This window comes from Ornithorhynchus anatinus, chromosome X3 (genome assembly GCF_004115215.2).
Source record: "Ornithorhynchus anatinus isolate Pmale09 chromosome X3, mOrnAna1.pri.v4, whole genome shotgun sequence".
Classification (NCBI taxonomy): domain Eukaryota; kingdom Metazoa; phylum Chordata; class Mammalia; order Monotremata; family Ornithorhynchidae; genus Ornithorhynchus; species Ornithorhynchus anatinus.
In genome coordinates, this window is record NC_041751.1 from 3,452,872 (window position 1) to 3,470,435 (window position 17,564).

At 51.9% G+C, this 17,564-nt stretch overlaps 1 protein-coding gene across 4 annotated transcripts in view; it reads left to right on the plus strand.

The window, feature by feature from the left end:
* The window catches only part of FHOD3 (formin homology 2 domain containing 3), a 297,727-nt gene extending 282,858 nt beyond the window's left edge, over positions 1 to 14,869 (plus strand). For 3 of the 4 annotated variants that reach the window (XM_029054068.1, XM_029054071.1, XM_029054072.1), the window contains one exon: positions 8,226 to 8,415. In XM_029054068.1, coding sequence (XP_028909901.1) covers positions 8,226 to 8,308 — 83 coding nt within the window. In that variant the 3' untranslated portion in view covers positions 8,309 to 8,415. Of the gene's footprint in view, positions 1 to 8,225; positions 8,416 to 14,556 lie in introns of those variants that run through there. The other variant, XM_029054069.1, reaches the window with a different exon arrangement.
* The last annotated feature ends 2,695 nt before the right edge of the window (positions 14,870 to 17,564 follow it).

The window sequence follows — 17,564 nt, forward strand, 5'->3', positions numbered from 1 at the left end:
GCCTTGTTCAACCGATACCTTGTCGCGGGGCCCCAGGTTGCCCCGGGCAGCCTGGAAGCTCCCATTAGAACATGATTCCGACGCTCATCAGCAGTTGTATTTTCTGGGGTGCTGACCCTGTGCGGAGCACTGGGAGAGTACAGTACAACAGAGTGGGTAGCCAGGTTCCCCATCCACGACGAGCTTCCAGTCTAGCATTCTCGGAAACTTCTTCCGCAAGGGCCTCCTCCCTGCTGATGGCTGCTTTCTGGAAGCACGCCCCCAAGGAGACATACCGATCAGTAGGGACCACTGCTCGGTTCTGGATTACCAGTGAGTCTGAATTCATCGTATTTATGGAGTGTTTCCTGGGCGCAGAGAACTATCCTAAATGCTTCGGAGAAAACTAGAAAACAAGAGTTGGTGGATACTTTCCTGCCCACCACAAGCTTAAAGCGTGGCCTAGTGGATAGAGCACAGGCCTGGGAATCCGAAGGACCTGCACTCTAGTCCCAGCGCTGCCACTTTTCCGCTGTAAGACCTTGGGCAAGTCGCTTCATTTCTCAGTTACCTCATCTGTAAAATGGGGATTACCACTGTGAGTCCCATGTGGGACATGGACTGTGTCCAACCTGACTACCATCTATCCACCCCGGCGCTTAGAACAGTACCTGGCACATAGTAAGCGCTTAACAAATACCTTCCAAAAAATTATGATTCTACAGATTATGGATATATAAATTGTAGATATAGGCTGAAGACAACAGAGATTGGACTTGGGGCCAAATTCTCAATTTTTTTTTTTTAGCAGCCTCAAGGAGAGAGCCCATGAGTGCCCAAGCCTGGATTTGGGGGGGTTTCTGCAGTTGCTGACATAACCACATTAGCTCTATCTACTCTGATGGCTCGGCTCCAGTGCTTCCATTAGCCAGAAGTCAGTTCCTCCCCAGAGACCCTGAACTCTTGAGGAATTCTGGGTCTGTAGTCCCGAGCCAGGGACTGGCATCTGCAGGCGGGAAAGGGTTACGGGAATCGGCGTCCTCCGCCCCAGCCTCCTGGAGGGGAAGTCCTCGGCGCTCATTCATAACGGAATAGTCACACGACCAGCCTTGCTTACAGCCTAAACGTTTCTTTTGGCGGCCACGTGACATCTCAAGTTTATTTTCTATACCCAAAATGTATTTTATCCTATTTGTCTTTGGCTTGCTTTCTTTCACATAACATCAAGGGGCACAGTGGTGCTGCCTGACAAGTAGAATTTCCTGCAGGGAGAGACTCGTGCAGTCTGACAAACCCCTAAGGGAAAACAGAGAGTCTGTGCTGCGAAGCCTTTTTTCCCTCTCCGTCTTCTGTTCTCCGCTGCGGCCCTGACAGAACCCACAGCATATTTCACGTGTCTGAGCGTTTTAGAAGTGGTACTTGATGAGATCCAGGACTTGGCCCATAAAAGCTGGTTAAGGAAATGGCCCGGGCCCTTGGTGGAGTTTGGCCCTCCCCGCTATCTCCGCTTCCTCTCCTCTGACTTCCTCCTTGACCCTCTACAATCCAGTTTATGACCCCTTCCTTGAGCCCACCTCTCTCCCCGGTCACCGATATTCTTCTTCTTGCCAAATCCAACAGACTACTCCGCCTTACGTGTCTATCAACTCGTATTGCCCACTGTGGGCAGGGATTGTGGCCTAGTGGCAAAGGCCCGGGCTTGGGAGTCAGAGGTCACGGGTTCTAACTCAACTCTAACGCAAACTCAACATGTCCAAAACCCCTCATCTTCCTTCCCCAGATCTTCTTCTCCACCTGTCTTTCCCATCACAGTTGAAACTACCACCATCCTTCCTCATCTCTGACGCCCCTTACCTTGGCATCGTCATCGACGCCAACCTACCCTGTTCAGTCGATCGCCAGATCCTCTCCATTTCTCCTTCAAAGCATTTCCGCGATCCGCCACTTCCTCTCTGCTCCAAATGGCCGTCGGGTCGGTCCAGGCCTCTGTCGTACCAGAGAAGCGGCGTGGCCTAGTGGTTAGAGCGCAGGCCCGGGAGTCAGAGGACCTGGGTCCTGCCATTTACCAGCTGTGGAACCTGGGGCTGTCGGCAAGAAATGCTAGGACCGGGCGGGACAAGGTGGTTCGGGGGACTCCTCTCGAATGAAAACTTTTGGGAAGTTAGATGCTCTGCTATGTGAGGAAGGGTCAGATTTCACTTCCGGGTACCTAAGAAAACATAAACACTGCAGTTCCATGATGGTCATTTCCAAAAGGCATTCGCCCTATTGTCATAAATTTCTCTGGGTTCCCCGGGCATTCCCTTTGATACCTTGTTAAAGCTCCCCCGGTATGCTGCTCTCTTCTCTAATGTCCAGGGCTTTCAGTCACGGATATTATATTAGCTCCTGCCAGAAAATACTAAAAATACAGAAAATACCACTGTCCTTAGAGTGGCTGCGTAGAACCCCCCCTCCCCGCCCCCAAATAGAGCTGGTTGTCTCCGTTATTCGGTATCCGCAGGCTTTTCTGGACAGAAGTGAACCATCTGTCCCGCTTTATGCCGTCGTTACATTAGCAAATGCTTAAGGAACAGAAAGGTTGTCAGAAAAATTGTGTTTTTATTGTCACTGCCTCAGTGTGCATTCCATTACTCAGCTTAATGTGATTTACTGGAAGCCAAGGCCAGGAAAAGCCAAAATATTATGTCTAGTTGAGTTAGCCAGCCAGCATAGAGTTTACCAGAAAAGCAACAGTGGCTGCTAGAAGAGAACACATTCAGAGATCCTGTTCACAGTAACCGGTTCCTGCCTCTGTCACCTAAATTCTTGGGCCCGGCCCTGAGGTAACACACAGATCGGCGCACACAAATCTCAGAAGAAATCTCTCTCTTCTCCTACAATACCTGGGCTTCGCATTCGGACTCACCCTCATTCTGTTGCGTGGCCATTCAAGCTGTAATTTTTTTTAAAAACCTTTTCGGCGCTACTGTGTGGCCAGCACTGTTCTAAGCACTGGGGTCGATGCAACTAACAGGTTGGACCCGATTTCTGTCCCATTTGGGGCTCACCGACTGAGTAGAAGGGAATAGGATTGAAACCTCATTTTACAATGGAGGAAACTGAGGCACAGAGAAGTTAAGGGACATGCCCAAGGTCACACAGCAAGCAATCAGCTGAGCGGAGATTAGAGCCCTGGTCCTCTGACTCCCAGGCTCACACTCTTTCCACTAAGCCACATTCTTCTAGGGCGAGTCTGAGTCTCTCACCTCCCACAGACGAGGTTAGTAATGATGACACTCAGTGCCGCGGATATTTTGATGCTGTAAGTGATAAGTGATTTGTCTGGACGAGAAAAGGAGGCAGTCTCTCCTGTTCAAAATCAGTTCACTCAGCTGCCCAGGTCGTTTTTTTAAAACACCATTCTGTGCCCATCTCCCCCCTCCTCCAAATTCTCCCATTGGTCACCCCTTCCTCTCAGCATCAAGCAGTGTAGCCTCCTAATACTAATAATGTTGGTATTTGTTAAGCGCTTACTATGTTCCAAGCGCTGGCGTAGATACAGGCTAATAAGGTTGTCTCACGTGAGGCTCCCAGTCTTCGTCCCCATTTTACAGATGAGGTAACTGAGGCACAGAGAAGTGAACTGACTTGCCCACGGTCACACAGCTGACGAGGGGCAGAGCCAGGATTTGAACCCATGACCTCTGACTCCCAAGCCTGTGCTCTTCCCCCTGAGCCACGCTGCTTCTCTAGTAGACAGAGCACGGGCCGGGGAGTCAGAAGGACCGGGGTTTCGAAGCCCTGTTTATCTTGCCTCAACTCCACTGCTTGGAAGAAAGTTAAAGGCTTCTTACCACAATTGTTATTATTACCCATGATCAAAGAGCACCACTGATTTCTTCATTTTCAAAGCCCTCCAGACAGCCCACCTCCTACAGGCAGCCTTCCCTGATTGATCGCTCATCTCCCCCCCACCCCCACCCCCACCCTATTGCTGGCACTTCTGTGTCTCCCGAACACTTCGGCACTCGCTGACCCACCCAATGCCCCTATAGCCCTTACGTACATATCTTCCTACTCTGTTGCTTCCTCCTATCTGTTATTTATTTTCAGCGATTACTACTGATTGACAAAAAATTGAAGGGGAGGACTAGATTGGTGGAGAGATCTATTGGGAGTACCCTTGTCAATCAGGCAAAGCCCAAAGAGGATGCACTGCCTGTGAGAAGGACTGCAGCCTGGTGGATAGAGCAGGGGCCGGGGAGTCAGGGGGGACCTGAGTTCTAATCCCAGTTCCGCCGCTTGCCCGCTGTGAGATCTTGGGCAAGTTGTTTCATTTCTCTGTGACTCACTTCCCTCGTCCGCAAAATGGCGCTTCAATACCTGTCCTCCCTCCTACAGGGAGAATATAATCTTGTATCTACCCCAGTGCTTAATGCAGTGTTTGGTACATAGTAAGCGCTTACCAAGTATCACAATAATAATCATTCGTATTATTTTTACTATTATGTTTCAACCCGAATTAACAGCGATCAGCTGTTTTTCAGTCTTTCCCTCTGTTGGTCTTGTAGGTCAGATAATGAAACCCATACCTTATCTGCCAGGCGAGTGGGTGCTAACTGTTCTTACTGTGGCATCTGTTAAGTGCCATGGGTTGAATACCATTCTAAGCACTGGGGTAGGTACAAATTAATCAGGTTGGACGCTGTTCCTGTCCCACTTGGGCTTCCCAGTCTAAGCAGGAGGGAACATAAGTAAAAAAAAAATACATGGTGGTATTTAAGCGCTTACTATGTGCAAAGCACTGTTCTAAGTGCTGGGGGATACAAGGTGATCAGGTTGTCCCACGCGGGGCTCACAGTTTTAATCCCCCTTTTACAGACGAGGTCACTGAGGCACAGAGAAGTTAAGCGACTTGCCCAGAGTCCCACAGCTGGCAAGCGGTGGAGCCGGGATCAGAACCCACGACCTCTGAGTCCCAAGCCCGGGCTCTTTCCACTAGGCCACGCTGCTTCTCCAGATCCCTGTTTTGCAGTTAAGGAAACTCAGGCACCAAGAAGTGAAGTGATTTGCCCAAGATCACACAGCAAGGAATCGGCGAGGCTGGGTTTAGAACCCGGGTCCTCTGACCCCCAGACCCGTGCTCTTTCCGCAAGGCCCCGCTGCTCTCAGACGTCTGTGAGGGCGACGTCCGATTTGACGCACCGGATCCTCAGTGCCGAAAACCGGTGAAGTATAGGAACTTGAAGGGATGGAAGGAAAGAGAAAAGAGGACAGTCTCGCCTTCTTCCATTCTTTTGTCTCAAGCCACTGCTCCCATCATCCCCTGTTTTCAAGACAGAGGATGCACGGGAGCTATTTTTAAAAGATATTTATGGCGAGAAGGTCCACTTTTCACCCCGGCTCTCCAGGAGGCAAGCAAACGGCCGGCGCGGAGGGAGGGGTGGTTATGGGGTCGCATAATGCTCAGAGCACAGGAGAAGCAGCCTGGCTCAGCGGATAGAGCACGGGCCTGGGAGTCAGAGAGGCATGGGTTCCGATCCCAGCTCTGCCACTTGTCAGCTGGGTGACCTGGGGCAAGTCGCTTCACTTCTCTGGGCCTCACTTCCCTCATCTGGAAAATGGGGATTAAGACTGTGAGCCCCACGTGGGATGAGGTGACCACCTTGTATCTACCCCAGTGCTTAAAACAGTGCTTGGCACATAGTAAGCACTTAACAAATACCACAGTTATTATAATTATCATCGGCCTCAACGGACACACCCCCTCTGCCCCACTCAGGCTGCCAATACGGCAAACATCCCCTCACCGGAAACCCTGTCAAATTTTCATGCTGCCTGAAGTAGAGTTGAAGGTGCTGTTGGTTCACACGCATGGCCCGCGTGTCCGAGGACTTGGGTCCTAATCCCAGCTCTGCCGCTTACCTGCTGGGTGACCTGGGGCACGTCACTGCACTTCTCTGTCCCTCAGTTCTCTTTTTCAGAAGGGGACCCCCGTGCTGGACAGGGACTGTGTCCAACTTAGTTGGTATTTGCCCCAGTGCTTGGAACAGTGTTTGATTACATAGTAAGGGCTTAAATATCGTGGGAAGAAAAAATGGATATGAAATGAGTGCCTACCTTCTGCTGACAACACAGAGGGAAATGTAGGACCACAGGTAAGCCAGAAAGAGAAGCAGGAGGTCAGTGGCTTCTCCCAGGGCGGGAATCGGTATCTCGATCGCTTCCCCGTTTGGCTGAGGCCCGAAATAGCTCTTCCTAGGCACAGAAGATAAAGAAGCGTTAACACGGAAGTAGGGCTGAAATAGGGGCATATTTGATCCCTGACTATGGATGACCACCAGATTTTGAAGTGACTGGTGGCAGAGGAGAGAGGAGAGAGTAGCAGCATGGCCTAGGGGCTAGAGCACGGGCCTCGGAGTCAGAAGGATCTGGGCTCTAATCCCGGCTCTGCCATCTGTCCGCTGGGTGACCTTGGGCAAGTCACTTCACCTCTCTGGGCCTCTATTACCTCATCTGAAAAATGGGGATTCAATACCCTCTCCCTCTGTCGTGAACTCACCTTGGGCACTGTGGCCGGCCTGATTATGTTGTGCCCCCCCCCCCTCCCCCCAGAGCTTAGTATACTATGCTTGGCATATAGTAAGCACTCAAACACACACCAGAATTATTATAAAAAGAATAATAGCAAGTAAAATAGCAAAAATAAATGATCTATAATAAGACAAAGAGATCATGGGGGTGCCCGCCTGTCCTTGTTCCACAAAAATGAGAAGAGAAAGAAGGAGGGAAAAAGAAACCCATGAGATTCCAATGTACACCAATTGTATTTTGTCCTGGTTTCTCTGAGAAAAGGAACCGTGGGTTTTCCGTGAGGATCCGGCTCTTTCCCCCGGTTTGATGTGGTTTTCCTCGAGATCCACACTGTCCCTTTACTCCTTCTAGACCACTCGGCGTGAAACCCAGTAACGGCTACTTGGACTAGTCCTCGGGACGTCTAAGGCTGCTTAATAATAACAGAAAGCCTGTCCACCCTAGGGTAATTTATTTTTTGCTAAGCTGAGAGCCTTACGCTGGCCTTCTTCAACCTGGAGGGGTTTCGACTATTTCCCCTTAGTAGAAAAATACTTTTCATGTTTCAGTGCGGTTGGCCATTATGCGTTACTGGATATATTCTAGTCAACAAAGCTTCCACGCCACATTCTGCCAAGTCTGATAATGCTGCACCCAGACATCAAACTATCAGTGTGAGAGTTTCCTCTTGCTTCTCCCCGCTTCCGCTCAAGACGAGCGAGGGCGGCCAGCGAAAGCAAAACATCCAACCTCTTCCACCCCGGATTACATTCAACCTCCAAACCGTCCCCCGCCCGAAGCCGGAGTGCAAGTGGAGTGCGTAAGACAGAGTCACCCGGCAGGGCTGCGGATGGTTCCTGCCCATCCTTCGTTCCTGCGTTGGAGTGGCACGGGTGCAGAGAGAGGGCACGGTGCATGGTTGAGTGCTCAGTACAGTGCTCTGCACACAGTGAGCGCTCAATAAATACGACTGAATGAATGGTTGTCCCCCAGGGGCTAGGATTAGCAGTGCCAGCGGAGTAGTCAGGGACTTCCTCACAGACTGGCTTCTGAGAAGCGGCTTGGCTTAGTGGGTAAAGCAATGGCCTGGGAGATATAAGGATCTGGGTTCTAATCCCGGCACTGTCACGTGTCTGGTGTGTGACCTCGGGCAAGTCATCTCCCTTCTCTCGGCCTCAGTGACCTCACCTGTAAAATGATGTTAAGAGTGAGAGCCCCATGTGGGACGGGGACTGTGTCCAACCTGATCGACTTGGATCTACCCCAGTGCTTGGCACATAGTAAGTGCTTACCAAGTACCGTTATTATTATTACTCTGGGTGGGGAAAAATAGATGCCAAACTGTCAGTGTGAGAGTTTCCTCTTGCTTCTCCCCACTTCCGCTCAAGAAGCCTGTTGGGTGCTGTAGACCAAGGGACCCAAGGAAGCCCCGAAACAGAAGGGCTCGGACACCCCCAACCCCAGCCCCCAGCCGAAACTCAACTGGCAGAGCCACGGAAAATAGGGATTGGATAAAACCGTCCCAGGGATGGATCCGAACCAAGGGACCGTGGCCCCGGTTCTTCTCTGGCCTCATTTGACGTGAGCGGACCCGGCTCGATGTCCCCGGCTGACGTGCTTATATTTTCGTCCTAATCTCCTGTCCGCTTTCTCCTTCTCTTGATTTACCTCTGCCGGTGGCGGCCCTCCAGTAAGAAGAACCCTCAAAAGCGGGTTGACCCCAGAAGAAGCCAAAGCACTGGGCCTCGTCAGTACCTCCGAGATGCAAGTGTGAGACCCGAGGAGCCAGATCCCGTCCTGAGGACATCATCACCATCACCATCCTGATGAACACCCGGGCAGTACGGCCACATCCACCTATCCACCACCCCCCCCCCCCCCCGCCCCCCGACCCTGGGCTCCTGCCTGCCCATCCTCTGAAAGCTTAGTTTTGACCAGGCCCAGAGCAGAAAACAAAAGGTGCCCCTCCACCGCTAAAATCCGACAGCTAGGAGAAGATGAGCGTTTGTCTTTATAGGTGAAAGCACTTCACTTGTTCTCTCAAAACACACAGATAGAGGTACCAGGAGATGCCTTTCCATTCTCTTTGCTTCTGGGAATGATGTTTACGTGGGCTTTCTTTGCCGCCTGGTTCGGGAGCTAGAACATTCAGTGTTTTCTCGGGGCAAGAGACAGTCCTTTAAGAAGCAAAAAATATCTCCCGTTCCACTTACGGCAGATCTGTAGGACGGTGTCGTTAGACAGACGGCACGGGTTAAGAGGCCAGCCTGGGCCGGCATTCCGGGACCCAGCCCGGCGAGGGGGGGAGTGGTCCTTGGGCAGTCCCTCAGGAGAAGCGGGCTGACTCCCATCGGGCCCGATTTCACTTCGAGGGGAGCAGGAGGAGCAGAGGGCCCTGAACTGCACTGTCGAACACCCCCGGGGCTTGCTGGGAGGCGACAAACAGGCTGAAGGAGCAACCAATCAATCTATAGTGTGTATTCGGCGCCGGGGGGGAAAGGGCACTGTCCAAAGTTGGGGGGCACCGAATTACAGGTGGCACGGGAGCAGTGTCCTGGTCACACGTGCTCCGGCCGTCAGCGGGGAATCAGAGAAGCCGCTCTGGACTGAGCCCTTCCTCCACCGTAACCTGCCTCGCCCTGGGATGGGCTGGGCCAAAGCCACTGGGAGAGACCCTCCTGGGCCCTGACCAGATCTCCACCCAAAGAGGCAAACGAAGAAGTGTACTTGGGGCTCCCTTCAGTCTGCAGGTGCATATGCAGTGTCCATGTTCAAGCACGCGCACACCCCCCCACTCACTCTAAGTATCGTCTCACAACACATTAGTCCACGCAGAGCGGGCACAGATGATTTCCTATCACGGAATCCTCAGAGTCCTGAGGGTCGGCACAGTTTCGAAAACATGTGCCACGTTTCCTCCACGAAGCGGAGCCCAGTGACTTGATCGGGGAGTTTCACTCACGTGCCGGAGCCATCCCCAAATCCCGACTGAGCTTAAAACGTCCAACTCAAAACAAACAAACAAAAAAACACTCTGGCCACAGGTTTCACAATTTTACAGTTGGCGCCTATGGGCTGCTTACGATTCATCCTCCCAAGGGAGAAATAAAGGGAAAGAAGACTAGAGAAGGAAGGTCCCCAACCGAGACACGTCTCCCTTAGAAGCAACACGACTTCGAAAAGCATCAGAAGCTGGTGTATTTGCTAAGCTATGTGAAAGATACTCTTTCTTCCCCAATTCCATGAGGAAAATTTTTCCCCTGTGGAATTACTTTGGTTCCCCCGGGCCTGAGGCTGTAGTGACGCTTAACCTTTTCTGGCACTCCCCGGCTCTGTGGCTTCCGTGAAATTCGACGGGGCCCCAGTCAAAATCTCTTCAAGTTTCACTTTGAGGAAGCCCCTAAGAGCGTTATCAGTTGAAAGGTCACCTGAAACCGCGTTACCAGCGAATCTACGGTTATGCTCTCAAACGGAGAATGCTCCACACCTAGATGGCTATGAATGTACTCATCCCCTGGTCGGCATTCCAGTTTAAATGGGAGACTGGTGGACTTTTCTAAAGCAACCTTTCGTTAAACCGGAAAACGAGAATTATGCCCTCCAGGAGCGCCTGAAAAATGACAATCGACGGTATTGCTCTCCGTTGACATCTGGAGAGAAGGGGTGTGAGAGTGCACCGTTACCTTACCAGTTATCCTCGCCTCTGTCGCTCACATCCCTCCGGCAAACTGGTGTCGGCGGGGAGGTGTGGGAGCGGGGATGTGATTTCAGCTGCGGGACTCCAGGAACCAGCTTCGCTGATGGGCCCGCGGAGTGAAAAGCCACACTGAGGAGGAAAGAACAAAATCAGTCTCCCGTTTGCCCTCAGAGGTCGGAGCACGGATCTCCCGGGAAAATACCGACACGGAAGAGTCAAGCGATTTCTGGAGAGAGAGGGGGGGTGCGTGCGCCTTTCTTTGAAGCATAGAATGTGGCCATTGGTCCCAGGATACACTTTTTGAGTAGAGACAGACCAACATTCTGAAGGAGGACATTTGAGGATCTTCTCCAGATCAGAATTTAATTTCAGGTGGGGAGAAAGAGAGATTTTCACCTATTTTAACCATCGCTCCCCCTGGAAACCTTCCAGGTTTCCTTTGGTCACTTATCATGTCCTGGGAATTTGGGAAGACAATAGGCAATTTCACCCCCGAACCCAGAACCGGGCCTATTGACCGCTTCACGTGTCCATTCCCAGCTCAGGGATTACAGTCCACCCCAAAGTGGGAATGACCACACAGTCTCCCAGACGCTCCCCTAGGAACCAGCCAGTTTTACCCTTTCCACCAACATTTTGGGGGGGACTCTTTCGGAGGATCTAGGCCAGAACTTCATTTGAGGTGAATTCCATAATCCGAATAAGAGAGTCAGCATCATAACGCTGTTCTTCACTTGGAGGTCCGTTAGAGCTAGCTTCAGGCACACACTGGAGAAAATTCAAAAACAGAGAACTTCCCAGCCCTGAAGATAAGGTGGGCCCTGCCTCTCCTTTAGGGATCGAGCTTTTGGCATACCAGTAACCCACGATACAAAGTAAGATCTGTAGACCTCACCCTGCAGGCCTTTGGCCAACACGTGATTTGGGATCAAGGACGGTGAAGGTTCTGAATGAGCCGGGACCCCAAAATCCTCGGTGATTTAGTCAGAACCTGGAAAAGCTGGAGAAACAAGTAAATACCTCTCTTCCATGCCAGTGGAGCAAGTTGTTTGGAATCTCCATGGCCCCATCCAAAAAGAGAAGTTTAGCAGGGCCTAAAGGAGGATGCGAATGAGCTCCGTAGAACTGAAAGGTTTTGCTCGAAAGGAAAGAGAAACTCTCACCCGTTGACGTCTTCTGCCGTCCCGACATCGATACCGGGGACTCTGGTTCCCCCATTTCTAAGTCCTCCATCATTCCCCGGGCCCAGTGCCTCTTGTTGCCTTCAGTCGATGAGAGAAATGAGTTCCACAGGGAGCAAAGTCCTGTCGCCTTGGTGCATGATGGAGAAACACAGGAGGACTGTTCTGCACTGACAACAAAACACTAAATTAATGAGCAAATCTGTACAGAACAAAGAAGCTAGATCTGTTTCGCCTACCCGGCACTACTTTTCATGTTAAAGCACAATTTAAAAATAAATATTATTATATGATCCAGTTGTGTTTCCCTACATATCCGCACTTTTCCTAAGAGAGGGTATTATCAGGCCCCTCCCTCACCTACAGTCACTGGGTAGTCGGAGCGGAGATTGCACTAGCTAGCCCCAGGTCTGTGGTAAGTAGCCCAAAGGCCCTGTGTTGCCCTCTAGGAAGCGGGAATCCAGTTGAGTCAAAGTTCCAGATCTGCTTCTATGGCCTTGAGTCGAGAGTCACATCACCTTGGTCACGTCTCAAGACTGTAAGCTCGTTGTGGGAAAGGAATATGTCCGTTCATTGCTATCTTGTACTCTCCCAAGCACTTAGTATAGTACTTTACACACAGTAAGCGCTCAATAAATACGCTCGGACGAACGAATGTTCACCTCTGCCGCTAAAACGAGACTGGCAGGCGAAACTCGGGATGGGAAGACAGCAGAATTAGTCTGCCGCTGGTGGATGGGCGGGGAGGGAGGGCGGAAATCGACATTGCCCGGTAACTTGGCAAATGCCAGCACGATCGAGGCGGCACGAGGGAGTGTTGGTGTGCGGTGTTCATCGCTGAGGAGAGCTCAGACCTTTCTGCCTCTGCGTCCTGTAACCTTGGGGCTGACCAGCAATGGAGGAATGCGACTACTCCTTCATCGGTCACTGCCTCCGGCATCCGCCACCACGGCCGAGGGAAAGGGGCTTCGGATACTTAGCGGCTCCCCCGTAGGAAAGGAGAACGCTGGCTGCTAATTACCTTTTAGAAATCACCTACCCGATCCGTCCGGACACCAGGGCTGCAGGAGCACCGTCCCCCGTGATGCGACTCTGGAACTCGGGCATTTCTTGGGACACGGACATCACCCCACCGCCGGGCCACTAGAAGAGGAGCAGAACTCTTCCTAAAATCCCGCTGCGTCAGGGACGCCAACGCCCGCGACCGAGCCCGGATCGAAGGGAATCAAAGCACAAATCCCCATACGCAAGCAGGGACCGGAGATCCGATTTCGGCCGGGTGCGGACGGCGCAAGGGACGAGGGAGAGTTGGGCGGGTGAACGTCCGTTGCAGTTGCTGCCGCTTGGTAAATCTGGTTAGGGACAGGGATGCTGAATTCAGAAGCCATTTTTCTGGGCCCGTGAGACCCGCAGGAGGAGGCGAAACAGATGTTTCCCCCTTGACCTCGAGACGGTAACCCCCGGCCGGACGGCTGGCGACGATCAGGCATTCCGAACCCAAAACGGTGGTCTCACAGGCATCGAGGCTTCATTTAATACCCTGCCCGCCCTGAAGCGATTCCCTCCTATTCGATCATTCAATAACGCAGCTCAATCAACAGATGGATGGAAAAGACCAGAGAAACCCAAGTGGCTCAAGCTTGCGAGAGGCCACAGTTTCCTCCTCTCTGAAACGACGAGGGATTTATGGAATGATAAATGCCGGGGAAATTTAGCCTTCTGGCAAGGGTTATCAAAATAATCATTTCTGAAGGCGAGACCCAAAAGGGTCGGGGACTTAATGGGTTCTGCATAAAGCAGGAGAAAAGAGAAACTGAACCAGCGTCGATTGATTTTGAACTTGCGGTTGTGGTCGATGGGTGAAAAGGAGTCTGAATCACCGTATGGCCGTCCACTGACAGAGACCAGGACTTTACGAAGAGAAGAGATGCATTTAGTGGTGATGGGAGTCCTTCTCGTCTGACCCTGACTTGGGCCATCTGGAGTCTTTATTCTGGGAGCTGAGAATCGTTGGGGGGAAGAAAAATGTAAAGTAGAAAGGATGTGTTTCTTAGATGAAGGAAAATGCTGTACATTGTGTAAATGTCACTCCTGTTTTTTTTAACGTGTGTAGCATAGTGTAAAATAGGCTTTTCAGCGGTGTTACTCTGTGAATTGTAATTTAAAACCAAGCCATGCACAGTCAGAGATATTACCTACAGATCCTTTTCTGTTGGTGTTCTGTCGTTTTCTTTCTTTTCCCCCCCTCATTTTAGGTAAAGAAGTTTTGTTAAATGTTAAATTGAATTGTCCGTGAAATTGCCTGTTGTTCCTCAGTTTTGCTTCATAAAAGAACTTGAATTTGAGTTTCCGGTTTTATTTCACCCCCACACTCCTGCCATTTGGGGGATTTTGCGCAGAAAACTTCCGGTAGCAACTAGTGTTTAAGGCCTCTCCGTAAGGAGCAAATCCAGCATCCAGTTAACTCTGAGGGAATTTTGCAGTACCGACAAGGCCAAAATTTGAGGAGTTCCAAATCACTAGGGCTGCCTCAGAGCCATCCCCAGACACTTGAGGACACCTGGCTAAACCGTTCCAAGCAGCTTTTCCATCCACACCACCAGATTGCCCCCTCAGGAGCGCCCAGAGCGGCGCCCGCAAGCCGAGGCGGGTGGAAGGCAAAAGAGATGGAAGCCCCCTCGGCAGCAGCTGTCCATCAAACGGGTGCCTGGACCGATCAGAAGGAATGGGCGAGGCTGCCGTCTCGTAGCGGATCCTCCCCACATAATGCTTTCCAGTCCTCCTGTGCTAAACTGGGGCAAAACAAAAAAATTTCTTTCTAAAACAGAAACTGGCTAAGGAGTCAGATCTCTGTGAGAAGCGGCGTGATTCGGTGGATAGAGTACGAGGCTTGGGAGCCAGAAGGGCCCGGGTTTTAATCCCGGCTCTGCCACGTGCCTGCTGTGTGATCTCGGGCGAGTCGCTTCCCTTCTCTGGGCCTCAGTTACCTCACCTGTCAAATGGGGATTAAGAGCGTCTGCCCCAGGTGGGACAGGGATTGTGTCCGACCGGATTAACTCGTATCTACCCCAGCGCTTAGAACAGTGCTTGGCACATAGTAAGCGCTTTGACAAATGCCCTAATTACTACTTTTCATCCCCCTAGTGCGCTTCGGACATGTGGATACTACAGACTGTTTGCACGCTGAATTGGGTTTGCCTCCTGCAAGTTTGGCCTTCGCCCGTCCCCACCAGTGACCCCAGCGTGGGAGGGCGGAGGGTCGGTATTCCCAACCGAGCCCCTTCCTTCCCCCCGACGCCAACCTAGAAAATACAAAGCCTCTCCGTGCCCCACGCAGGCCGCTCGGGGGGGTCCGACCGCCATCCCGTGGTCCGAGCCCGATGATCTGTGCAACTTCAGAGCTCACCTCTCTGGCATTCTGTAAACACGACTTGCAATAAAGCCTTATAAAGCGTTACCTCGACTCCTTGGCTCTCCTGGCTTTTCCCGGCCCCTGGGGTTCAGGCTGGGGCGAGAGAGGCTGGTTCTGGTTTTCGGTTTTGCATTCCTTCAGTGACTCCGCCGACGGCTCGGCCAGGAAAGGGTTTGTTTGCGAGCCCTGCTAACCTCCTTCCTTCCCCCGCCGCCATGACCGGTCCCTTCGGACCACGGTCTGGTGGGTGCGGAACAGGAAGGAGAGAGGATGGTCCGGGTGGGCCCGGGACGGGTGCCTTGCTGGGGAAGAGGCCCTGTAGCCGGGTACAGCGGGCTAGGGAGGAACAGCCCACGTCAAAATGCCTTCAGAGATACATATGGATATTACTGTAGGGCATTTCCTAAGCGCTTACTATGTGCCAGGCACTGTACCGAATGCTGGGGAAGTTGGTATTTGCGGAGCACCGTTCTAAGCGCTGGGAGAGATACGGGGTGACCAGATCGTCCCACGTGAGGCTCACGGTCTTCATCCCCATTTGACAGATGAGGTAACTGAGGCCCAGAGAAGTGAAGTGACTGGCCCACAGTCACACAGCTGAGTGGCAGAGCCAGGATTCGAACCCATGGCCTCTGACTCCCAAGCCCGGGATCTTTCCACTGCGCCACGCTGCTTCAAGTTAACAAGATAGGTCAGATTCAGTCCTTGCCCTGCCAGGAACTCGCATGCTCGCACATACCCAGCACGTCCCGATAAACGATAGTAATCGTCATTATTATGACAGTGCTTGTTAAGTACTTAATGCGGCGCTTGGCACATAGTAAGCGCTTAACAAATACCATAATAATTAGTAGTAGTAGTAGTAGTAGTAGTAAGCGCTTACTTTGTGCCGCGCACTGTTCTAAGCGCTGGGGTAGATTCGAGCTAATCGGGTTGGGCACAGTCCCTGTCCCACATGGGGCTCACACTCTTATCCTCTTTTTACAGATGAGGTGACTGAGGCACAGAGAAGTGAAGTGACTTGCCCAGGGTCACACAGCAGACAATCAGCCAAGTGGCGGGAGCAGGAGTAGAACCCAGGTCTTCGGACTCCCGGGCCTGGGCTCTATCCACTAGGCCAGGCTGCTTCCCCCAATTCTGCCTGAGTGAGTCAGTTCTACCCGATCCCAGGTGACAAAATACCCAGATAAAGCTCTTCATAACAGGACACGTGGCAGGGCCACGATTAGAACACAGATCCTTCCGATTTCCAAGCGCTTAGCAGAATGCTCTGCACCCAGTAAACCCTCAATAAATAGGATTGACTGGCTTCTCCTTCACCAACGGCCCCTGCCTGCCATCCTCGCCTGTCCAGGCTCAGTCCGGAACCGGCAGTGTCCCCTTCCTACCATTCCGTGCTAGGTGACCTTGGGCAAGCCACTTCGCTTCTCTGTGCCTCAGTAACTTCCTCTGTAAAACGCGGATTAAGACCGTGAGCCCCACGATGGGGCGGGGACCTGCGTCCAACCTGATTATCTTGTATCCGACGCAGGCGCTTAGAACAGCTCCTTGCACGTAGTGAGCGCTTAAAAAAACATAAATCCCGGGCTCCGCTTTCGCCTCACCCAGTGTCTACGCCTGACACCACGTATTTGGTAGGTGGAGAAAGGCCCGAGACTTTTATTCCGTATGAGAGAAAGGGCGGCTTCTTGCAGTCTTCAGGCCGGTATGGGGTTCGTGTTTAAGTCGCCGCTCAACATTCCAAATGCAGGGGTGTTAAAAATCTAACGATGAAAGGCCATCGACCCGAAATGTGGTAATGCTTTTTAAAAGTAAATACATAAAAGAAATTTATAGGCCTGAGACCTTCCTGTCCCATCCATCAGTACGCCTAAATTCCAGATGTGAAACGACAAGACAAACATATCTTTTTCTGAATAAAATCCCTTTTTTAGAGGGTGATTTTTTTTTTTCTTTCTGACCTCGGGAAGCCTCTCCGCTCTGACAGAGCACAAACAATCCCTCAGGTGATAACAACGTGGTATCTGTTAAGCGCCGACTACGTAGCCAGCACTGTACTAACCGCTGGAGGAGATGTGAGATCATCGGGTCCCACAGTCTAAGTAGGGGGGAGAACGGGTTTGATGGGGGAACTGAGGCCCAGGGAGGTTAAGTGACTTAGCTAAGATCCCACAGCAGGTATTTGGCGGAGCTGGGATTAGAACCCAGGTCCTCCGAGACCCGGGCAGATGCACTTTCCTCTGGGTCACGCTGCTTTGCTGATCTAGGCACCTCCTGCCCGTTGCCGAGATATCTGAAAGCAGGACTTGTCTGCAGCTACACTTAGTTCAGTCGATCGCTGGTGTTTATTGAGTGCTCACCATGTGCGCAGCACTAGACTAAGCGCTTAGTTCTGTCTTGACCCGGGTCCCGCCGTGCACGGTTCGGGTGGATGGTCACGCGGACCCGTCCGGAAGCAGCGTCGCCTAGTGGATAGAGCACGGGCCCGGGAGTCGGAAGGACCTGGGTCCTAATCCCGACTCCACCACTTGTCTGCTGTGGGGCCTTGAGCGAGTCGCCTCACTTCTCTGGGCCTCAGTTACCTCATCTGTACAGTGGGGATTAAGACTGTGAGCCCCATGTAGGATAGGGACTGCGTCCGACCCGACTAGCTTGTACCTACCCCAGCGCTTAGAACGGCGCCTGGCACGTGATACGCGCTTAACGAAATACCTTTTGGAAAAAAAAAAAAAGAAAACGG